This window comes from Eriocheir sinensis, chromosome 16 (genome assembly GCF_024679095.1).
Source record: "Eriocheir sinensis breed Jianghai 21 chromosome 16, ASM2467909v1, whole genome shotgun sequence".
Taxonomy (NCBI): domain Eukaryota; kingdom Metazoa; phylum Arthropoda; class Malacostraca; order Decapoda; family Varunidae; genus Eriocheir; species Eriocheir sinensis.
In genome coordinates this window covers 9,786,709-9,811,708 of record NC_066524.1, presented here as the reverse complement: position 1 = coordinate 9,811,708, position 25,000 = coordinate 9,786,709, and the positions used below count along the sequence as shown (strand labels likewise).

At 45.6% G+C, this 25,000-nt stretch overlaps 2 protein-coding genes across 2 annotated transcripts in view; one reads left to right on the top strand and one right to left on the bottom strand.

Annotated features, from left to right (window-relative positions):
- Positions 1 to 11,191, top strand: part of LOC126999157 (mucin-2-like) — a 57,160-nt gene extending 45,969 nt beyond the window's left edge. Inside the window, exons 2-3 of the mRNA XM_050861486.1 lie at positions 6,722 to 7,415; positions 7,807 to 11,191. Coding sequence (XP_050717443.1) covers positions 6,722 to 7,415; positions 7,807 to 11,191 — 4,079 coding nt within the window. The remainder of the gene's footprint in view (positions 1 to 6,721; positions 7,416 to 7,806) is intronic.
- A 7,979-nt stretch (positions 11,192 to 19,170) lies between these two features.
- LOC126999155 (protein FAN-like) overlaps positions 19,171 to 25,000 on the bottom strand; it is a 48,969-nt gene continuing 43,139 nt past the window's right edge. Inside the window, exons 17-21 of the mRNA XM_050861484.1 lie at positions 24,262 to 24,509; positions 22,647 to 22,815; positions 22,276 to 22,388; positions 19,943 to 21,969; positions 19,171 to 19,764 (exon numbers count right to left, since the gene is read on the bottom strand). Coding sequence (XP_050717441.1) covers positions 21,872 to 21,969; positions 22,276 to 22,388; positions 22,647 to 22,815; positions 24,262 to 24,509 — 628 coding nt within the window. The 3' untranslated portion in view covers positions 19,171 to 19,764; positions 19,943 to 21,871. The remainder of the gene's footprint in view (positions 19,765 to 19,942; positions 21,970 to 22,275; positions 22,389 to 22,646; positions 22,816 to 24,261; positions 24,510 to 25,000) is intronic.

Below are 25,000 nucleotides of genomic sequence, written 5' to 3'. Positions count from 1 at the left end.
ACCCGAAGATCCAGTTTGCAGTGGAGGAAGAAAACAATGGCCAGCTTCCATTCCTCGACACTCTCATCATTAGATCAGAAAACACAGCCTCCCATAAAGTGTACAGAAAACCAACAAACAAGGCCGATTACATACACTACCTAAGCGCCCATGATTCCAGATCCAAAAGGGATGTGGTGATCGGGTTCCACCTACACGCGAGGAATAAATGAGTGAGGAAATCCGCCACATCGGCGACATTTTCGCAAGGCTGGGATGCCCCAAGGGTCTCCTGGTTGAGTTACAAGGGAGAGCAAGGGCAGTCATGGAAAAGAAAGTCACGGGAGGGGAGAAGACGCGGGGGAAGCACCTGATTGTCCCTGCGTCAGACTTACTGCAGCCTCTGAGGAACGCCTTACACCACGCGGGCTGCCTAAATATATCGGAGCAGCGGCCAACGGATCGGTGAACTGTTGAAAGAGAGTAAAGGAACGAGTAGGAAGGACAGTGTAGTGTGCCGAATACCCTGCAGCGGGAGTGAGTACAGTTATATGGTGAGACGAGCAGGGGCCTGGAGAAAAGGCTTAAAGAGCACAGGGCAGACGTGAGACACCACCGCCTTACCAGTGCCCTGGTGGACCATGTAGTAGGGAGGGCCACTTGCCGAGGTGGGGTAATGCAGAGGTGCTGGAGAGTGACCTGCGTAAGAGAACGGTCAAGCAAGCCTTATACATCGCAACAAACACCTATATCAACAAGAGAACTGGCGACGCAGTGTGGGCCGTATCAGCAGCGAAGGTGTGTGCAGCCGGCGCGGGAGCCGGCTAAAGATGGCAGAGAGGGCGTGACCTGACCTCCGACCTTGTCTCTGAGCAGTGAGCGGGGCGTCTCATGTGACCTGTCCTATATATAGCGGGATGACAACTGACCCACCTCAGTTCCCCTGGAGAAGCGGGAATAACTCATCTCAAACACACCTGTGTTTCCTTCCTCCTCCTTCACTCAGCTTGTCGAATAAGACCTTATATAAAAATAATAATAATAATAATAATAATAATAATAATAATAATAATAATAATAATAATAATAATAATAATAATAATAATAATAATAATAATAATAATAATAATAATAATTGATAATTTTAGTAGGTTTCAGTGAGTGAAAAATTGTTACATATGGGATTTCTTTTATTGAATTTAACAATCTCTCTCTCTCTCTCTCTCTCTCTCTCTCTCTCTCTCTCTCTCTCTCTCTCTCTCTCTCTCTCTCTCTCTCTCTCTCTCTCTCTCTCTCTCTCTCTCTCTCTCTCTCACACATATCAAGAGAAAGTATGATATAACACACACACACACACACACACACACACACGTTCAAAAAAAAGCTTAACATGATAATCTGCACTGAAGGTATTTCTTTCTCTAACAACAACAATAACAACAATGATAATCACAAGATCATCCCTACTAACATTTCTTTCCTATATAAATAACTCTAGAGCTGCCTTGTTTGTGATTTTCCCTCTTTTAAACATTCCGAAGAAATTCCTTTAAAAATATATACTCATCATCAACATCCGACACTGCTACTCTTCATACAACCCTTTCCCAACGTCCTCCACCTCCGTCTAATGCTAAAGGCTAATAACGCTCTACTCTTACCCTTCCAGCTGGTCCTCTGTCTACCCTGAACTCTCTTGCTTCTCTGTTACTGTCTAGCATTATATCACTTTATATGCATGATAACAACCTGCCTAAGTCTATACCTCATTGCTAGCTGTCATTAACGTGCTGGATGTAGCCATTAACCCCTTAGAGTGGTTTATAGAGAGCTTATAGGGAATGGCATCTAGCTAATAGTGTTGGAACTGATGTCAGGGGAATGGCTGAGGAAGGGAGAGCTTGTAATATGGGCAGAACTGATGTCAGGGGAATGGCCAAGGAAGGGAGAGCTTGTAATATGGGCAGAACTGATGTCAGGGGAATGGCTGAGGGAGGGAGAGCTTGTAATATGGGCAGAACTGATGTCAGGGGAATGGCCAAGGAAGGGAGAGCTTGTAATATGGGCAGAACTGATGTCAGGGGAATGGCCAAGGAAGGGAGAGCTTGTAATATTGGCAGAACTGATGTCAGGGGAATGGCCAAGGAAGGGAGAGCTTGTAATATGGGCAGAACTGATGTCAGGGGAATGGCCAAGGAAGGGAGAGCTTGTAATATGGGCAGAACTGATGTCAAGGGAATGGCCAAGGAAGGGAGAGCTTGTAATATGGGCAGAACTGATGTCAGGGGAATGGCTGAGGAAGGGAGAGCTTGTAATATTGGCAGAACTGATGTCAGGGGAATGGCCAAGGAAGGGAGAGCTTGTAATATTGGCAGAACTGATGTCAGGGGAATGGCCAAGGAAGGGAGAGCTTGTAATATGGGCAGAACTGATGTCAGGGGAATGGCCAAGGAAGGGAGAGCTTGTAATATTGGCAGAACTGATGTCAGGGGAATGGCCAAGGAAGGGAGAGCTTGTAATATTGGCAGAACTGATGTCAGGGGAATGGCACAGGCAGGGAGAGCTTGTAATATTGGCAGAACTGATGTCAGGGGAATGGCCAAGGAAGGGAGAGCTTGTAATATTGGCAGAACTGATGTCAGGGGAATGGCTGAGGGAGGGAGAGCTTGTAATATTGGCAGAACTGATGTCAGGGGAATGGCTGAGGGAGGGAGAGCTTGTAATATTGGCAGAACTGATGTCAAGGGAATGGCCAAGGAAGGGAGAGCTTGTAATATTGGCAGAACTGATGTCAAGGGAATGGCTGAGGGAGGGAAAGCTTGTAATATTGGCAGAACTGATGTCAAGGAAATGGCTGAGGGAGGGAAAGCTTGTAATATTGGCAGAACTGATGTCAGGGGAATGGCTGAGGGAGGGAAAGCTTGTAATATTGGCAGAACTGATGTCAAGGGAATGGCTGAGGGAGGGAAAGCTTGTAATATTGGCAGAACTGATGTCAAGGAAATGGCTGAGGGAGGGAGAGCTTGTAATATTGGCAGAACTGATGTCAAGGAAATGGCTGAGGGAGGGAGAGCTTGTAATATTGGCAGAACTGATGTCAAGGGAATGGCTGAGGGAGGGACAGTTTGCAATATTGGCAGAACTGATGTCAGGGGAATGGCTGAGGAAGGGAGAGCTTGCAATATTGGCAGAACTGATGTCAGGGGAATGGCTGAGGAAGGGAGAGCTTGCAATATTGGCAGAACTGATGTCAGGGGAATGGCTGAGGAAGGGAGAGCTTGCAATATTGGCAGAACTGATGTCAGGGGAATGGCCAAGGAAGGGAGAGCTTGTAATATGGGCAGAACTGATGTCAGGGGAATGGCTGAGGAAGGGAGAGCTTGTAATATTGGCAGAACTGATGTCAGGGGAATGGCTGAGGAAGGGAGAGCTTGTAATATTGGCAGAACTGATGTCAGGGGAATGGCTGAGGAAGGGAGAGCTTGTAATATTGGCAGAACTGATGTCAGGGGAATGGCTGAGGGAGGGAAAGCTTGTAATATTGGCAGAACTGATGTCAGGGGAATGGCTGAGGGAGGGAGAGCTTGTAATATTGGCAGAACTGATGTCAGGGGAATGGCTGAGGGAGGGAAAGCTTGCAATATCGGCAGAACTGATGTCAGGGGAATGGCTGAGGGAGGGAGAGCTTGCAATATTGGCAGAACTGATGTCAGGGGAATGGCTGAGGGAGGGAGAGCTTGTAATATTGGCAGAACTGATGTCAGGGGAATGGCTGAGGGAGGGAAAGCTTGTAATATTGGCAGAACTGATGTCAGGGGAATGGCCAAGGAAGGGAGAGCTTGTAATATGGGCAGAACTGATGTCAGGGGAATGGCTGAGGGAGGGAAAGCTTGTAATATTGGCAGAACTGATGTCAAGGAAATGGCTGAGGGAGGGAAAGCTTGTAATATGGGCAGAACTGATGTCAAGGGAATGGCTGAGGGAGGGAAAGCTTGTAATATTGGCAGAACTGATGTCAAGGAAATGGCTGAGGGAGGGAAAGCTTGTAATATTGGCAGAACTGATGTCAAGGAAATGGCTGAGGGAGGGAGAGCTTGTAATATTGGCAGAACTGATGTCAAGGAAATGGCTGAGGGAGGGAAAGCTTGTAATATGGGCAGAACTGATGTCAGGGGAATGGCTGAGGGAGGGAAAGCTTGTAATATGGGCAGAACTGATGTCAAGGAAATGGCTGAGGTAGTTTTATTTGTTTGTTTGAGTATCTATGTAGGGGTTATATCAATGCCTCTAGTAATAGGTATCTGTTGTGGCTGCACACATTGGTGCTGATGGATGACACTGTCTTGCTCTCCACGTCAAGGAAAATCGTGCACCATAAGCTTTCCATACTCTGTCAGTATTGCAGTGATTATGGCATGAAAGTAAATGTTAAGAAAACAAAGTTTTTTGCTGTTTATGTGACTTATGATGAGCGCGGGACGTTACGTGTGGGCGACGTGTCAGTGGAATGCTGTGACCGCTATACATACTTGGGAAGTGTATTCACCAGCGACGGGTCCGTCTCATCAGCTATTCCTGCCCACGCACAGACGCGAATGTGCCATATTTTAAAGTTCGCCTCATTTGTAAAGAAGAACAACGATACCCCGTTTTATGTAAAGAGACGAGTGTTTGATGCCGCGCTGATGTCGACTGTACTCTATGGGTGTGAGTCGTGGTTGAATGGTGATCTAGAGCCAGTTGTAAAACTATATAACTCGGGTATCAAACAACTATTGGGTGTGCGTATGACAACCTGCAATGACCCATGTTATTTAGAACTAGGACTGCCACCCCTACGAGCCCTTGTTATTGGTAGACAACGTAAATGTTTCTGGTGCATGTGGAGGGAGCGGCGAGAAATAAATGACAACCCTTGGTCACACGCAGTAAGACTCACGATGGAAGCCAATGTACCAACAGGCAGGTTTATTTCTGATCTTATTTTTCAAGAAATGGATGATGTTGGTGAGGCGATTAGTGCCCTAAAAGAATCTGTTACAGCATCTAATTCTTCTAGAAGAACGACATATGTATCCCTAAATCCTGATTTTACTGTCCACAACTTATATTTGACACGAAAGTTTTTTAATGATTTACATAGAACATCGTTTACAAAGTTACGTGTGTGCGGGCATGATTTAGCTGTGGAGACTGGTCGGTGGAATAGGCGAGGCAGGGGGCGCCTTCCCCTGGAAGAGCGGCTTTGCCCGTGTGGGGAGGTGCAGACTTAACTACATGTGGTGGAGTCTTGCGCCCTCACACAGCCATTGCGAGAACACCACCACTTTGCAACATGGCAGGAGCTTATGACAAAAGATGCACATGTCGCAGCAAGAATTGTTCATTTCTTACTTTCTACATATCATTGATGTTGTCTTCCTGAACACTGGAGTCATGCTCGTTTGTATGTTGTCAATACGCCATTGAAATTGTCTTTCGTTTATTGTCTTAGTTCTGTAATTCTGTCTTTTTAGTCAGGTAAATCTTATATCATTGTTCTATCGCATAGTTCTGTTTGTGTACCAAATGTCATGCTTTTAGTCAGGCTTTTATTTGTTCTGTTTTTAACTTTTATTTGTTCTGTTTTAACGTTCCTCTTCTTTAGGTTTTTCTTATCTTAAGAGTGTCTTCTTAACGTGTCCAGGCTATTAACATTTTAGTATATTTATTTTAGAGAATTCGTCATCTTTTAGGGTTCCTCTGTTTATACGTTTTTATCATAGTGTATTTTTTTAATTTCTTGATATAAGTAGTTTCATATAATTATCAATATTTGTAAAGTTTTAATTTTTTTAAACTATTTTTATGCCAGTAACGACACCAGAGTTGTGTATATTTTAGTGATTATATAAAGATTTTACGGAAGTGCTGAATGTGGACTACAAATTGGAAATGTGGTTATATTAACGAAATTAACATTCTTAAATAACTCCTGAATTATGTATGATGTTTTGGTTTTATGTACATTTGTGGTCAATAAATATCTATCTATCTATCTATCTATCTAAAAAGGGTGGTCCCATAATCTCAGAAGGTAAGGGAGAGAGAGGAGGTAAGAGAGGTAAAGAAGGGGTCAGAAGAGAAAAATAGGAGGTAAGGGAAAGGTAGGAAGAGAGAAGAGGTAGGAGGTCAAGGAAATGGAAGGGGGAAGTAGGAAGGGAGATTGAAGGTAAGAGAGATGTAGAAGGTGAGAGGAGTAGGAGAAGAAAGGTAGGATAGATAGAAGGAAGGATAGATAGGTAAGGGAGAGGTAGGAAGGGGGAGGTAGGACGGGAGAGATTGAAGATAAGAGAGATGTAGGAGGTGAGAGGGGTAGGAGAAGAAAGGTATGAGGTAAGATAAGAGTTAAAGAGAGGTAGGGAAGGATAGATAAGGGAGAGCTAGGTAAGGGAGAGGTAGGAAGGGAGAGGTAGAAAGGGAGAGATTGAAGATAAGAGAGATGTAGGAGGTGTGAGGGGTAGGAGAAGAAAGGTATGAGGTAAGATAAGAGTTAATGAGAGGTAAGGGATGGACAGATAAGGGAGAGTTAAGTAAGGGGGAGGTATGAAGAGAGAAGTATGAAGGAGGATGTAAGGGAGAGCAAAGTAAGGTAGAGATCAACACAGACATACACAAGAACAGGAAACACAGAATAGAGAGCTCAATACCATTCTCTGCTTCATTTATTCTGCCAATCCATACCCAGCCTGGCACACTTCAGGCTGGGAGGGACTTCACGTTAGCCAGTACCCTATAGAACCCCAGAACGCCAAGGCACCCACTTCAGTGATGCCCACACTGCCCTCAGAACCCCAGAGCCCCAAGGCACCCACTTCACACCCCAAACTGCCCTCAGAACCCCAGAGCCCCAAGGCACCCACTTCACACCCCACACTGCCCTCAGAACCCCAGAACACCAAGGCACCCATTTCACACCCCACAGAACCCCAGAACCCCAAGGCACCCACTTCACACCCCACACTGCCCACAGAACCTCAGAACCCCAAGGCACCCACTTCACACCCCACACTGCCCACAGAACCCCAAGGCACCCACTTCACACCCCACACTGTCCACAGAACCTCAGAACCCCAAGGCACCCACTTCACACCCCACACTGCCCACAGAACCACAGAACCCCAAGGCACCCATTTCACACCCCACACTGTCCACAGAACCCCAGAACCCCAAGGCACCCACTTCTCATCCCACCTGCCCACAGAACCCCAGAGCCCCAAGGCACCCACTTCACACCCCACACTGCCCACAGAACCTCAGAACCCCAAGGCACCCACTTCACACCCCACACTGTCCACAGAACCTCAGAACCCCAAGGCACCCACTTCACACCCCACACTGCCCACAGAACCCCAAGGCACCCACTTCACACCCCACACTGCCCACAGAACCCCAAGGCACCCACTTCACAGCCCACACTGACCACAGAACCCCAAGGCACCCACTTATCATCCCACACTGTCCACAGAACCCCAAGGCACCCACTTCTCATCCCACACTGTCCACAGAACCCCAAGGCACCCACTTCTCATCCCACACTGTCCACAGAACCCCAAGGCACCCACTTATCATCCCACACTGTCCCCAGAACCCCAAGGCACCCACTTATATTCTCAGTCTGTCAACTGTAACTCAAGGCTTCCACTTCTCATCCCACTATGTCTATAGAACCCCAAGGCACCCACTTCTCATCCCACACTGTCCACAGAACCCCAAGGCACCCACTTCTCATCCCACACTGTCCACAGAACCCCAAGGCACCCACTTCTCATCCCACACTGTCCACAGAACCCCAAGGCACCCACTTCTCATCCCACACTGTCCACAGAACCCCAAGGCACCCACTTCTCATCCCCACACTGCCCAGAACCCCAAGGCACCCACTTATCATCCCACACTGTCCACAGAACCCCAAGGCACCCACTTCACACCCCACACTTCCCACAGAACCCCAAGGCACCCACTTCACACCCCACACTTCCCACAGAACCCCAAGGCACCCACTTCACACCCCACACTGTCCACTGAACCTCAGAACCCCAAGGCACCCACTTCACACCCCACACTGTCCACTGAACCTCAGAACCCCAAGGCACCCACTTCTCATCCCACACTGTCCACAGAACCCCAAGGCCCCCACTTCGCATCGCCCACTGTCCACAGAACCCCAGAACCCCAAGGCACCCACTTCTCATCCCACACTGTCCACAGAACCCCAAGGCACCCACTTCATCCCACACTGTCCACAGAACCTCAGAACCCAAGGCACCCACTTCTCATCCCACACTGTCCACAGAACCCCAGAACCCCAAGGCACCCACTTCTCATCCCACACTGCCCACAGAACCCCAAGGCACCCACTTCTCATCCCACACTGTCCACAGAACCCCAGAACCCCAAGGCACCCACTTCTCATCCCACACTGTCCACAGAACCCCAGAACCCCAAGGCACCCACTTCTCATCCCACACTGTCCACAGAACCCCAGAACCCCAAGGCACCCACTTCTCATCCCACACTGCCCACAGAACCCCAGAACCCCAAGGCACCCACTTCTCATCCCACACTGTCCACAGAACCCCAGAACCCCAAGGCACCCACTTCTCATCCCACACTGTCCACAGAACCCCAGAACCCCAAGGCACCCACTTCACACCCCACACTGTCCACAGAACCCCAGAACCCCAAGGCACCCACTTCACACTGTCCACAGAACCTCAGAACCCCAAGGCACCCACTTCACACCCCACACTTCCCACAGAACCCCAAGGCACCCACTTCACACCCCACACTGTCCACTGAACCTCAGAACCCCAAGGCACCCACTTCACACCCCACACTGCCCACAGAACCCCAAGGCACCCACTTCACACCCCACACTGTCCACAGAACCCCAGAACCCCAAGGCACCCACTTCTCATCCCACACTGTCCACAGAACCCCAAGGCACCCACTTCACACCCCACACTGTCCACAGAACCACAGAACCCCAAGGCACCCACTTCACACCCCACACTGTCCACAGAACCCCAAGGCACCCACTTCACACCCCACACTGCCCACAGAACCCCAAGGCACCCACTTCACACCCCACACTGCCCACAGAACCCCAGAACCCCAAGGCACCCACTTCTCATCCCACACTGTCCACAGAACCCCAGAACCCCAAGGCACCCACTTCACAACCCACACTGTCCACAGAACCCCAAGGCACCCACTTCACACACTGTCCACAGAACCCCAGAACCCCAAGGCACCCACTTCACACCCCACACTGCCCACAGAACCCCAAGGCACCCACTTCACACCCCACACTGTCCACAGAACCTCAGAACCCCAAGGCACCCACTTCACACCCCACACTGTCCACAGAACCCCAAGGCACCCACTTCACACCCCACACTGCCCACAGAACCCCAAGGCACCCACTTCACACCCCACACTGTCCACAGAACCCCAAGGCACCCACTTCACACCCCACACTGTCCACAGAACCCCAGAACCCCAAGGCACCCACTTCACACCCCACACTGTCCACAGAACCCCAGAACCCCAAGGCACCCACTTCTCATCCCACACTGTCCACAGAACCCCAGAACCCCAAGGCACCCACATCACACCCCACACAGTCCATAGAACCCCAGAACCCCAAGGCACCCAGATCCCACCCCACACTGTCCACAGAACCCCAGGCACCCAAGGCACCCACTTCACACCCACACTGCCCACAGAACCCCAAGGCACCCACCAGAACCCCAAGGCACCCACTTCACAGCCCACCCTGTCCACAGAACCCCAGAACCCCCAGGCACCCACTTATCACCCCACACTGTCCACAGAACCCCAGAACCCCAAGGCACCCACTTCACACCCCACACTGTCCACAGAACCCCAGAACCCCAAGGCACCCACTTCACACCCCACACTGTCCACAGAACCCCAAGGCACCCACTTCACACCCCACACTGTCCACAGAACCCCAGAACCCCAAGGCACCCACTTCACACCCCACACTGCCCACAGAACCCCAAGGCACCCACTTCACACCCCACACTGCCCACAGAACCTCAGAACCCCAAGGCACCCACTTCTCATCCCACACTGTCCACAGAACCCCAAGTCACCCACTTCTCATCCCACACTGTCCACAGAACCTCAGAACCCCAAGGCACCCACTTCTCATCCCACACTGTCCACAGAACCCCAAGTCACCCACTTCTCATCCCACACTGTCCACAGAACCCCAGAACCCCAAGGCACCCACTTCTCATCCCACACTGTCCACAGAACCCCAAGGCACCCACTCATCCCACACTGTCCACAGAACCCCACAGAACCCCAAGGCACCTTCTCATCCCACACTGTCCACAGAACCCCAAGGCACCCACTTCTCATCCCACACTGTCCACAGAACCCCAGAACCCCAAGGCACCCACTTCTCATCCCACACTGTCCACAGAACCCCAAGGCACCCACTTCTCATCCCACACTGCCCACAGAACCCCAGAACCCCAAGGCACCCACTTCTCATCCCACACTGTCCACAGAACCCCAAGGCACCCACTTCTCATCCCACACTGTCCACAGAACCCCAAGGCACCCACTTCTCATCCCACACTGTCCACAGAACCCCAAGGCACCCACTTCTCATCCCACACTGTCCACAGAACCCCAGAACCCCAAGTCACCCACTTCTCATCCCACACTGTCCACAGAACCTCAGAACCCCAAGTCACCCACTTCTCATCCCACACTGTCCACAGAACCCCAAGTCACCCACTTCTCATCCCACACTGTCCACAGAACCCCAAGTCACCCACTTCTCATCCCACACTGCCCACAGAACCTCAGAACCCCAAGTCACCCACTTCTCATCCCACACTGTCCACAGAACCCCAAGTCACCCACTTCTCATCCCACACTGTCCACAGAACCCCAGAACCCCAAGTCACCCACTTCTCATCCCACACTGTCCACAGAACCCCAAGTCACCCACTTCTCATCCCACACTGTCCACAGAACCCCAAGTCACCCACTTCTCACCCCACACTGCCCACAGAACCTCAGAACCCCAAGGCACCCACTTCACACCCCACACTGCCCACAGAACCCCAGAACCCCAAGGCACCCACTTCTCATCCCACACTGCTCACAGAACCCAGAACCCCAGTAATATATGCCCTTAAAGTACCTCTATGAAAAATCTATAGGAACAGCACAGTGCAAGAGAGAGAGGGGTTGAATCTCTCTCTCTCTCTCTCTCTCTCTCTCTCTCTCTCTCTCTCTCTCACACACACACACACACACACACACACACACACAAACAGTTCCACCTAAAGATTTGGAAGAAAAAATAAGCTGGATACCAAAATAATAATAATAATAATAATAATAATAATAATAATAATAATAATAATAATAATAATAATAATAATAATAATAATAATAATCATAATATTTGGTGACAGGCTTGAGGGGATATATACAAATACTTCAGTTATACCAAAAATAACTCTTTACTTTGTGCCGTGCAACTAAAACTAACTCTGTACTACCAAATAAATCACAACGTGGTCATTACGGAACTAAACAAGACTATCAACAAAATGAAAAACAAATACAATAAATGTCACAAATCATTACACCAAAACAATAACAATAATAATAATAATAATAATAATAATAATAATAATAATAATAATAATAATGGTTACAGAAACATTACTAAACTGACAAAAGAAAAAAACTACAGTAATAAAATAGCATGAAATCATAAGCAAAAAATACATGAAATCATAACACTCTTGCACCTCTCCTCCCGGAATTGACCTCTCTTTCGGCGACCTCTTTTGATTCTTTTTTGTAGGAGCAGCGAGTAGCGGGCTTTCTTTTAATTACGGTCTCCTTTTTTGTGCCTTTGAGCTGTCTCCTTTGTTATAAAAAAATTTAAAAAATCTCTAAACAGTTCTATCGTCAGCCTCTCTCCAAGCCTCCAGATCCTGCCATCAGATGGAAGCACCCTCGCGCCCCCTCCAAGACGTCACTCCTATCAGGGCCGTAGAATAGCAGAGTGTGGCCAGTTTCATCGCAGGCACCAAATTGTTACCAAAAGAGTCGTGCGAAATTCAAATTGATGTTTTTTTTACAGTAAAGGAAGCAGCTCAAGGGCAAAAATAAAATAAAATAAAACAAAATCAATAACTAATGAGAAAAAAATGCCTGCTAATCACTGCCCCTGTGAAAAAAAGGAGTTTATTAGTGGCCAAAAGAGACTGATACAATAGTGTTTTGGGGGCTCTAGATTATGTAAGGATCTCAAAAGGATTATGTAAAGATTATGTAAGGATCTCAAAAGGAGATAAAGGAAATTATATATGATCTCAAAAAAAATTAAGGATTAATCAAGGAAAGGATTATGTAAGGATTATGTAAAGATCTCAAAAGGATTATGTAAGGATTATGTAAGGATCTCAAAAGCCTGCTAATCACTGCCCCTATAAAAAAAGAGAGTTTATTAGTGGCCAAAAGGGAGACTGATACAATAGTGATCTGGGGGCTCTAGATTTTGTCAGGGTCTCGAAGAAGGACCTCGAGCACAAAAAAAAAAAAAAAATAAATAAATAAAATAAAAAAAAATATTGTATCGGCATCCGTGAGTTTCGAGTGGCTCTTTCAGTAACAACATGGCGCCTGAGATGAAGGTGACCAAACTCCCCTAGTCCATGGCTCTGACCTCCCACACATCAGCCCTCTAAGCTGGGTTAAGACAGACGCACTCAATATATTTTCACCTATGATGGAAAACGAAGTGGATGTTTTTTCATCAACGTATAATAAGTAACCCTGCCTGTCTCTATTGTAAAAAAAAAAAAAATAAATAAATAAATAAAAAATAAAAAAACGGTAGCATAACGGGGATCATGTTTCTTAATGGTCCCTCTAAGCGAGAAAAATGAGAAAAAATCACCCCTCTCACAAACCATTTCATAATATATATCAAAGCATTTCTGATCACTTTATGTATCATCTATTTTGAGGGGTTTAAATCATGGCACAAATTTGGTCCGTCGCTGCTACACGGTAAAGCCACAAATTTGGCCCGTCGCTGCTACACGGTAAAGCCACAAATTTGGCCCATCACTGCTACACGGTAAAGCCACAAATTTGGCCCATCGCTGCTACACGGTAAAGCCACAAATTTGGCCCATCACTGCTACACGGTAAAGCCACAAATTTGGCCCGTCGCTGCTACACGGTAAAGCCACAAATTTGGCCCGTCGCTGCTACCAGGTTAATGATGACCGAAAAGTGAATAACATTTTTTTTACAGCAAATGAAGTATCTCCAGAGCAAAGACACACACGCACACAAAAAAAAAGTCCACTAAAAACTGCTCATAAAAAAGTAAACAGAAGAGTGACCAGGAGAGTTCAATTTCAGATGGAGAAGTGAGTTGACTTTTGATGGAGGTGTCTTGGCACTTGATAACGTGGCTGTTCACTTCATGTCGTCACAAAGCGCAGGTCAGAGTTAAACGAAGCTCTTGGTGATGTAGGAGCACACTCGGTTTTGTGGGTGTTCGGTGCGGCTGATCGACAACAATTATTCTGAGATAGGCACTAAATTCAACCCCTGCTATATAGGACAGTGGTGGCCGTTCCTTTTATTTTCATCAGGGGGGGCAGTTTAAGAGCAAAAAAAAGAAGTGTATTGGCTGTTGTTCCAATAAAAGGAAAAAGAATGAGAAGCCAGAAGAGAGGTCAGTTTCAGAAGGACAGAATTCAGGGTTCAAGTCGTAGGCAATCGGAAATATACAGGTGGAGGGAGGCTGTTCCGGAGTTTACCAATGGAAGGTATGAAAGACTGAAGATGCTGGTTAACTCTTGCATAGGGTATTGGACAGCATAGGGATGAGCTAGAGTAGGTAGTCGTGTGCAGTGGGGCTGTGGGAGGGGTGGAGGCATGCAGTTAACAGGTTCAGAAGAATACATATAGAGGCATCCATGGGCTAAGAAAAATAGAGTGAGTGGGCTATTACTTGAGCAGAACAACACATAGAAGGAATAATGTATGAAGATGGATGTAATGTATAAATAATGTGTAAAGAAATCATTGACTAAACGCTTCTTATTATTAACTCTCAAGGAAACTGTAAGATGTGAAATGGAAAACGTCACCTATCATTAACTCTCAATGCGTGATATTGACTCAGTGGGTAATATTACACGACACGCTGCAGAATATTAACTCTCACTGCATATTATCAACTTCCATCCCTTTCACTAATAAACTCTGGAGCAGCTTTCCTTCATCTGTATTTCCTCCCGCCTTCGACTTTAACGCCTTCAAGAGGGGAGTATCAAGACACATCTCCACACGATTTCGAATTTTGACTTTGGATCCTCTACTTTTTTTATTTATGGGAACAGTGACATAGTGGGCTTTTATTCTGTAAGTAATTTTTTCTTTTCTGCCCTTATGCTGCTTCATCTGCTTAAGGCGAGCATCCAGGTAGCAGGCCGGAAAAAAAATTGAAAATTTTTTTTTTAAATCTGAAAGTGTTTGTGGGTCATGGCAAACCATTTATGAGTACGTTTCTGAAGGTTTAAGGTAAAATTCCCTGTGGTTCCAGAGTTATAAGTGGCTTTCCCCCCCCCCAATACCCACTCGACAGATGTTTTGTTATTTGTAGAAAGTTATACTAAAACGTTTATATAAGAAAAACCAGCAAAGTTAGCATACATCTATTGATTTCTAGGGAAGTCTGGCAACCCTGGGTAAGTGTGTGAGTGTGGGCTGATGGCTGGGCACTGTACATAATGAAATCAGTGCCTGTGTAGCTGAAAGGGGACGGATGCCGCCTGCCTTTCACTCGCTGATACTTGATACCGCTACACCGCACGTTATTTACCCACTGTATCCTGCTTTTTGCCTGCTGTCAGCCATGGGACGGGTGTCTAAAAAGATCAAGCAGAGGAGGGACGCCTGGAAGAAGAGCAAGGACGCAAAAAGACAGCGTGTTGAACCTGACACCACCACCACCTCATGCTCCTGCAACTCTGATACCCCTCGCTTGACGAGATAATACCTTGCCTTTAGGAAGGGCAGGAGGGGGGAGCCTGATATGCTTAGAAATATATCCGATTGTATTATCAGATTGTAGATAATCGTAATAAAACACATAGTACAGTATACCTGAAAACACTTCCTAGTGTGTTATAACTGGTGTGAGATCGATCGATAAACTTTATCGGCCCGTATCTCAAAATGTAAGTTATTCCCCTTCTAAAATCTATTTTGGGGCCAGTTTTAGCTTGATTTCAATGAAACAAAAACTAAAAGGCAGAGGAATGTTTTTTCATCTAATGTCCGTCGTTGTTTTTTTTTATATATGTGAGCTGTCATTTTGTATTAATATTTTCTTGGTAAAAAAAAGCAAAAAAATTTTTTTTCCAAAAAAAATACAAAAGCCAAAATATAAAAACCTAACGAAGGAGAAACAATGCACATCATAACGTGTCACAGCCATAAAAAAAATGAGAGTTGCGGGGCCAATAATAATGCCGGAATAACACTCATAAGTTTCAGAAGGGGCTGTTGGGGGCTGGTGGGGTTGGGGGCTAGAATGGGGCTGAATATCTAAAATTGATCTACATGTTGTCAATACTTCATAGCATAAAAATCAGAGAGATTCACGCATATTTACCAAAGATATGGCAACACCGTTCCTACCCGGACTCTTGCCTTAAAAATAGCGAAATAAATCATGTTATTGACTCCCAATGCGCAAGTCTAACTCCTAATGCGTAATATCAACTTTTAACCCTCTCACGCACGATGATGTGTTTCGTGTCATCAAAGGGTAAAAGGTCCTGGCGCACGATGACGCGAAATGCGTCATAAAAGTTTTGAAAAATTATTAAAAATTAAGTTTTCAGTGAAAATGCGTCAAATTTAGGAGCGTCATTTGTTGAACTAAGATTCATAATGGTAACATATAGGAACCTTTCTAAGGAGTGTAGATGAGGAGCCTTGAGCGAGTTTTATTTGTTAGCCTACTCTGATGGGAGAGGAAAAAAATACAGTTTTCTCGGTGTAACTTGGGAACTAATAGGCTTATGAGGATTTTGAGGATACCATGAAAATCCTCACTAAATTTCGCTTTGAAACATATATTTGGCTAAAAAAGTTGGCCCACAAAATTTCGAGCTAGCGAGTGGGTAAGAGTTGGTACTTCGGATTTATTGTCTACAATACTCTATACGGAGACTTGAAACAAGTTTGTATTGTTTATATATATATATATTTTCCTCTATTTTTATTTGCGCATGTTCTTGTACAAGTCTTTATGAAGCCATTGATACCAAATTTATTGGGGTATGATATATCTGTGAGGGTAAAATACGTCCGGGAATGTTGAGTATCGTGGCGGCAAAAAAAGGCCGGTTGGGCCTGAGGGTGAGTGGAACAGAAACTTATTGGAAACTTACACTGCACGAAAGGGTTAAGGAACTGTATGATGCAAAGCCTCCTGCCAAAAGCACAGGTCTGACATTGGGGAGGGGGGGCAGAACTTCAGAGTGATCTACTACACAGGGACTGACTGGCTGATGAAACCGAGGTAAAAACTGTGCGAGAGACACATACACAAGAACTGATTAGGGTGAACTAGCTATGTAGTATTACCTCTCTAAGCGTAATATCAACTCACTGCATAGCTCCCATTGCGTAATATACCTTCCAATGCATGTTTTCAAATCTCGAAGAACTGTGAGATGCAAAACCAAGACCCACATTATCAAACTCTTCAAACCTTTAGTCCAGCTATTTCAAAAGTCTCATGCTGAAGTTGTCGGGGTTTCCATTGGTGGTTTCCTGAGCCTGCCATTATTATTATTTTTTTTATTTTACAACAAAGGAGACACCTCAAGGGCACAAAAAAAGGAAACAATAATAAAAAAAAAGCCCGCTACTCGCTGCTCCTCTTTTCATGGGTTGGTTTTTCAAGGCTTATGCGTAATGAATGGAAAACTCACTCATGACAACCCAACGTCACTCCTCTCTGGCCTTGAAAAATGCTCGTAAAAAGGGCCAAGAACGTGTGATTAAACGAGTGCAAACCCTTAGAGCACAGGCCTGACATCTGGTGGGCAGGACACAAACTTTGGAGAGAGGTCAACTACACAGGCACTGACCAGGATACATAAACAAAATTAACCCGGTAGCAGCGACGGGCCAAATTTGTGCCATGATATAACCCCCCAAAATAAATGATACATAAACTGATCACAAATGCTTTGATATGTATCATGAAATGGTTTGTGTGAGTGATGATTTTTTCCCATTTTTCTCGCTTAGGGGGACCATTAAGAAACATGATCCCCGCTGCTACCGGGTTAAAATCATGCAACTTAGACATACATAAGGACTGAATGGAAGGCTCGTGTTCTCAAATATATCGCCGCCTCGGCACACACAACAACTGGAAAAGACTCTTGGGGTATTTGGGGATCTTTTCACGGGCTGGTTTGTGGTTGTGGTGATGGTTTAACACGATTCTTTGCCATGACTAGGAAAATAAACCATAAAAAGGATATCATGGGAGTTATTCGATCTTTTTCACAGGTGGGTTTATGATTCTGGTGATGGTTTGGCAAGGACTGAGTGGTTGAAAAAGAGGCCCTGGGGAAGTTGTTGGGGTCTTTTCACAGGTTTATTTGTAATGGTGATGGATTAACAAGGACTGAGTGGATGAAAAAGAGGCCCTGGGGAAGTTGTTGGGGTCTTTTCACAGGTTTATTTGTGATGGTGATGGTTTAGCAAGGATTCTGTGCCATGAGGAGGAAAATATAGAATGAAAAAAAGGCTCTCAGAGAAAACACACAAAAAGAAGGCAAGTGAGAAATTATTGGGATCATTTTCACGAGTTTGTTTGTGACCCTGGTGATGGTTTAACAAAGATTCTGTGCCGCGAGGAGCAGAAAAACATAAAAAAGGACCTCATGGGGATTACTGGATCTTTTTCACAGACTGACCTATGATCCTTGTGATGGTTTAAGTAAGGACTGAGTGGATGAAAAAGAGGCCCTGGTTAAGTTGTTGGGGTCTTTTCACAGGCTTATTTGTACTGGTGATGGTTTAGCAAGGATTCTGTGCCATGAGGAGGAAAATAAAGAATGAAAAAAAGCTCTCATGGGAAAACACACATAAAAAGGCTTGTGGGAAATTGTTGGGATCATTTTCACAAGTTTGTTTGCGACCCTGGTGATGGTTTAACAAAGATTCTGTGCCGCGAGGAGCAGAAAAACATAAAAAAGGACCTCATGGGGATTATTTGATCTTTTTCACAGGCTGGTTTATGATTCTGGTGATGGTTTAGCAAGGGCTGAGTGGATGAAAAAGAGGCCCTGGTTAAGTTGTCGGGGTCTTTTCACAGGCTTATTTGTAATGGTGATGGTGTGGCAAGAATTCTGTGCCAAGGCCAGGAAAATAAAGAGTGGAAAAAGGCTCTCAGGGAAAAACACACACAAAAAATAGGGTCGTGAAATATTGTTGGATCTTTTTCAGTGTTATTTGTGTTCTTGGTGATGGTTTAAGAAGAATTTTGTGTCATGACCAGGAAAATAAAACATGAAAAAGGCTCTCTGGGAAATTATCGGGACTTTTTTTCATGGGCTGTTTTGTGTTGCCTGAAAAAATGCTCTTGATGGGATAACCGAGACTTTTTTTTCATGGGCTGTTTTGTGTTCCCTGAAAAAATGCTCTTGGGGGGATAACTGAGACTTTTTTTTCATGGGCTGTTTTGTGTTGCCTGAAAAAATGCTCTTGATGGGATAACTGAGACATTTTTTTCATGGGCTGTTTTGTGTTACCTGAAAAAATGCTCTTGGGGGGGATAACCGGGACTTTTTTTTCATGGGCTGTTTTGTGACTCATGAAAAAAAACTCTCAAGGGAAGAACTGGGAACTTTTTTATGGGATGTTTTGCGACCCATGGAAAAAAAAAAAAAAAGCTCTCTCTGGGGAATTATTATGATCCTCTCGGGGTGTTTTGTGATCCTGGTGACGCCGTGAACAGGAACAAAACATCAAAACCCGGATAATCATTGTTTTGGGATCAGTGAAAAATGCTCTTGGGGGAATGATCATCAAAACCCGGATAATCATTGTTTTGGGATCAGTGAAAAATGCTATTGGGGGAATGATTGGGATCTTTCTCACGAGCTGTTTTGTGATGCATGATAAAAAAGCTCTCTGGGGGGAATTATCATGATTCTCTCAGACTGTTTTGTGATCCTGGTGATGCCGCGGACAGGAACAAAAACATCAAAACCCGGATAATCATTGTTTTGGGATCAGTGAAAAATGCTCTTGGGGGGAATGATTGGGACCTTTTTGACGAGCTGTTTTGTGATGCGTGATAAAAAAGCTCTCTGGGGAATTATCATGAACCTCTTGGGGTGTTTTGTGATCCTGGTGACGCCGTGAACAGAAACAAAACATCAAAACCCGGATAATCATTGTTTTGGGATCAGTAAAAAATGCTCTTGGGGGAATGATTGGGATCTTTTTGACGAGCTGTTTTGTGATGCATGATAAAAAAAGCTCTCTGGGGGGAACTATCATGATTCTCTTGGGCTGTTTTGTGATCCTGGTGTCGCCGTGAACAGAAACAAAAACATCAAAGCCCGGATAATCATTGTTTTGGAATTAGTAAAAAAATCCTCTTAGGGGAATGATTGGGATCTTTTTGATGAGCTGTTTTGTGATGCATAATAAAAAAGCTCTCTGGGGGAAGTTATTATGATCCTCTCGGGGTGTTTTGTGATCCTGGTGACGCCGTGAACAGAAACAAAAACATTAAAGCCCGGATAATCATTGTTTTGGGATCAGTGAAAAATGCTCTTGGGGGAATGATTGGGACCTTTTTGATGAGCTGTTTTGTGATGCGTGATAAAAAAGCTCTCTGGGGGGAACTATCATGATTCTCTCAGGCTGTTTTGTGATTCTGGTGTCACCATGGACAGAAACAAAAACATCAAAACCCGGGTAATCTTTGTTTTGGGATCAGTGAAAAATGCTCTTTGGGGGAATGATTGGGATCTTCTTGACGAGCTATTTTGTGATGCATAATAAAAAAGCTCTCTGGGGGAAATTATTATGATTTTCTCAGGCTGTTTTGTGATCCTGGTGATGCCATGGACAGAAACAAATCATCAAAACCCGGATGATTTTCTCAGCGGTCCATGGAACTGGTATTTGTGTGTCATGGGTGGGAGAGTGGCAATGCGTCAGAGGATACGAGCCTAAAGGAAGTACTTGTGTGTGACAGGGGAGCGGCGATGCGTCTAAGGATACGAGCCTTAAGGAAGTACTTGTGTGTGACAGGGGAGCGGCGATGCATCTGAGGATACGAGCCTTAAGGAACTATTATACAAGGTGCGTAACGTAAAACAAGGCCGGACGAAAGTGGTCGAAATAAATACTGGGCAGACATCGACTACAAAATAAAATGATCGTAAAAATAAAATAAAAAATTGTGCGATATACATACACACATACATACTGACAATAAGGAACTAGGTGTAACATAAGATCATACTTGAGTGTACAGAAAGCAATCAAATATTAAAAAAAGAGTAATAGCAGTAATAATAATAATGATATACTCTACTTAATAATATACTGGCATGCATAATCTAACCAAAGAAAATGTCACATCTAGGAGGGAAATATAAATAAGGTGATGCAATACTAAAATGACAGTAATAAGGATGATGATAGTAATAATAATGAAAATAACTGTGACACAACCAAGGAGAGGGAAGGAAGGAAGGAAGGAAGGATGGAAGAAAAATAGGAAGGGAGAAAAGAAGTAAGAAAGGAAGGAAGGGAAGGGAAGGGAAGGTAGGAAGGAAGGAAGAAGAGAAAGAATGAAGGAAGATAGGAGGGAAGGAAGGAGAGGGAAGGGAAGGTAGGAAGGAAGGAAGAAGAGAAAGAATGAAGGAAGATAGGAGGGATGGAAGGAGAGGGAAGGAAAGGGAAGGAAGGAGAGGGAAGGGAAGGGAAGGGAAGGAAGGAAGGAAGAGGAGAAAGAAGGAAGGAAGGTAGGAGGGAAGGAAGGGAAGGGATGGGAAGGGAAGGGAAGGAAAAGGAAAGGAAGGAAAGAAAGGAAAGGGAAGGAAAGGAAAGGGAAGAGAAGGAAAGGGATGGGAAGGAAGAAAAAGCAAATAAGGAAGGAAGATATAAATGAAGAAGGGAAGGAAGGAAGAAGAAACGCAGGAAGGAATGTGGAAGAATGAAATAAAGGCAAAAAATGAAGACTGGAAAAAAAGTCACCACCAAGGAAAGAAAATGAGAGGCAGAGAAAAACAAACAAAAAATAAAGAATGAAAGACAGAAGGAAAACAAGACAGGAAAAGATCACGAAAAATACAAAAAGGGAAAAGATGAGAAAGAAAACAATAGAAAAAAATATGAAAAGAAAAGAAAAGATAGAAATATTGATAAATGAAGATTGAAAGATAGAAAAAAAACATACAATAGGAAATCGATTAAAAAAAAAGTGAGAATGAAAGAAACAGAAAAAATGAACAATACAGAAAAAAAACAAGAAAGGAAAAGAATAAAAAGAAAAATAGAAGGAAAACAAGATACAGGAGGTCAGGAATATCACAAGGTCGGAGGTCAACTCAAATCAAACCTCCACTAAAGCTCAGATCAACCTCAACTAACCTAACCTAACCTAACCTTGGGGAGAAGGGAGGGGGAGGGGAGGGGATGCCACGGTCCAGGGTCGAAGGTCGGAGGTCAAGGCTCATTCAGGCAGCGGTGGTGTGGGGTCGGCGTGGGGTCAGCGCGAGGCCTGACCCCACAGCATGAGTCTCCGATCCTCGCCGCCAGTGACTATGTGCTGCAGGTCAGGACTCACGGCGACGCTGACCACCGGACCTGAGGGAAGAATGTTGTAGTGGTGGTGGTGGTGGTGGTGGTAGTGGTGGTAGTAGTGGTGGTGGTAGTAGTAGTAGTAGTAGTAGTAGTAGTAGTAGTAGTAGTAGAAAAAAAGTAAAAGAAAAAAAAAGAAGCAGAAGAAAAGAAAAAAGAAAGAAAAAAATGGAGAAAAAGAAGAAAATGAAGAAAAGGGAGAAAAAGAAGAAAAAGAAAAAATAACAAAAAATAGGAAGAATACTAATAGCTAAATCCAACAACAACAACAACAACAACAAAAACAACAACAACAAAGCGACCAGTCCTTACCTTCATGCGCCGCCCACGTGGCCAGCAGCTTGCCAGCCCCCATGTCAAAGAGCAGCAGCTGCCCCCCGCCCCCGCCACACACCACCAGCCGCTGCCCGTCCCACGCCACACACCTGAAACACACACACCTGTAGCACATCTAGGACACATTTGACACACCTCTACACACACACACACACCTCTAGCACAGCCTGGCACACACCTGCAACACACATACAAACATACACACCTGAAGCACACCTTGGGGCACACCTGACACACCACCACATGCCTGCAACACACACACACACACACACCTGCAACACACCACAGAACACCCATAACACACCCTGGCACACACCTCTCACACACACACACACACACACACACACCTGACAGGCTGGTCCAAGCTGTGCACACATAGGCGGCTGCCCTGCTCAGCCGCCACAATGGTCAGCTGCCCGTCCTCCCCAGCCGTCAACAGCCGCCGCTCAGCATCTTCAGCCGCCACCTCAGATGCTGCCGCTGCCCACGCCACCGCCCACACTCTCCCCTCGTGACCTGAATACACACACACGCACATGTACACAAATATATTACACACCTGAATACCTGGACCTTTGCTTGACACAGGAGAGTTAAGCCATGACTCAAGAACATTTAGCATTACTTCTTGTTGCATTTAAAAAGACACAGACATCTTTATTCCTTCCCCCTCCTCTCTCTTTTAACTCTACCTACAAGTACTACAACAGCAAGTACTTATATTACTGCTAACACTACTACTTCTACAATAACAAAAATAACAAATGCTACTACTAGACATCTCCCCATTAATGATACATGCAAGTAAGGCTCCACTGTAAAGATGAAGTTACTGCCAATTACCATCACTGTTTCCACCTTCACTACCTCCCTTACTGCCCCTCTTTCCTACACACTCACACTGCTACAGATAAACAAACACTAAGACCGGCATTATAAGACACCTCCGCTTCTCACATCAGCTATTTCTAGAGGTCAAAGAAGGGGTCAGTCAGATTCTAATGAGTGTTTCTTCAGGTTCACGGTACAGAGGAAGGGTCAAACTACCACCAGGGTCATAAAACTACTCCTGGAAATGCACACAACTCCTATGAAAGCCTTGTCAAATATGTGTTCTTGGGAGGCGAAATGTCTTACAATACGAATCTAACTCTCCCTTTCCCTTATACACACTCAAACTGCACTAATATATACAGTTACTCTCCTACACACTCCCCCCTCCCTTTCTCTTCCCCTCTGTCCTACATATTCACACTGCTACAGACATAAACGCTAACTCTCCCTTCTCCCTTTCCCTTACACACACTCAAACTGCACTAATATATACAGTAACTCTCCTACACACTCCCCCCTCCCTTTCTCTTCCCCTCTGTCCTACATATTCACACTGCTACAGTCATAAACACTAACTCTCCCTTCTCCCTGTTCCTTACACACACTCAAACTGCACTAATATATACAGTAACTCTCCTACACACTCCCCCTTCCCTTTCTCTTCCCCTCTGTCCTACATATTCACACTGATAAAGACATAAACACTAATTCTCCCTTCTCCCTTTCCCTTACACACACTCAAACTGCACTAATATATACAATAACTCTCCTACACTCTCCACCTCTCCCTCTCTCTTCCCCTCTACACACACTCACACTGATACAGATATAAACACTAACTCTCCCTTTTCCATACTCTTCCCCTCTCCCTTACACACACTCACTCCCTCTACTCCTATCCCTTACTCTCTCCCTCTCCCTCTATCCTATCCCTTGCTCTCTCTCTCTCCTTCTACTCTCCTTTGCTCTCTCTCCCCCTCCCTCTACCCCTCTGTCTAATTCTCCCTTCCCTCTTTCTCATCCCTTGCTCTCTCTCTCTCCCTCTAATCTCCCTTGCTCTCTCTCCCCTCCCTCTACTCATCTGTCTAACTCTCCCTTCCCACACCCTCTCCCCCTCCCTCTACTCACACTGCAGGACATGTAGGCACTCCCCGCTGGTCACACTCCACAGCACGACGCAGCCCTCCTCCGTGCCCGCTGCCAGGAGTGGGGCGGAGGGGTGCAGGGCCAGGCAGAGCACCGGGGAGTCGTGGTCCATCTCCTGCAGGATGTTGTGCCCGGCGGATATGCTGCCCATCACACTCTCGCTGGAGCGGCTGACTTCCAGGGACCAGACGCGCACTGTGCAGTCCAGAGAACCTGTTGGGGGGAGGGAGGTTGGGGTTGTTAGTGGTGATGGTGGTGGTGGTGGTGGTGGTGATGGTGGTGGTAGTGGTGGTGATGGTGGTGGTAGTGGTGGTGATGAGGGTAGTAGAGGCTGTTGTAGTAGTAGTAGTAGTAGTAGTAGTAGTAGTAGTTGTTATTTTTGTTACAGTAGAAGTGTTAGCAGTAATAAAAGTAATTGCTGTTGTAGTATTTGTAGTTAGAGTTAAAAGAGAGAGGAGGAAGGAACAGGGAGGACAGAGGACAAGAAGACTACAGAGGCCAGACAGACAGCCATGGGCATAGGAAGCGGGGGGCAGGGGGGGTATTGCCGGACCTTGCCCCCCTGAAAGAACTGGACCTCCTGTACCTATGCAGACAACCTATGCATGTCAGCTCCTAAGAAAGGCTTATTCACCAACCTTCTTCCAATCCACACGTCTATATTTCTAATTTCTGTTTAAGGCGTTCAGTTTTTTGTCGCAACTCACCGCCCAGTTTCTTC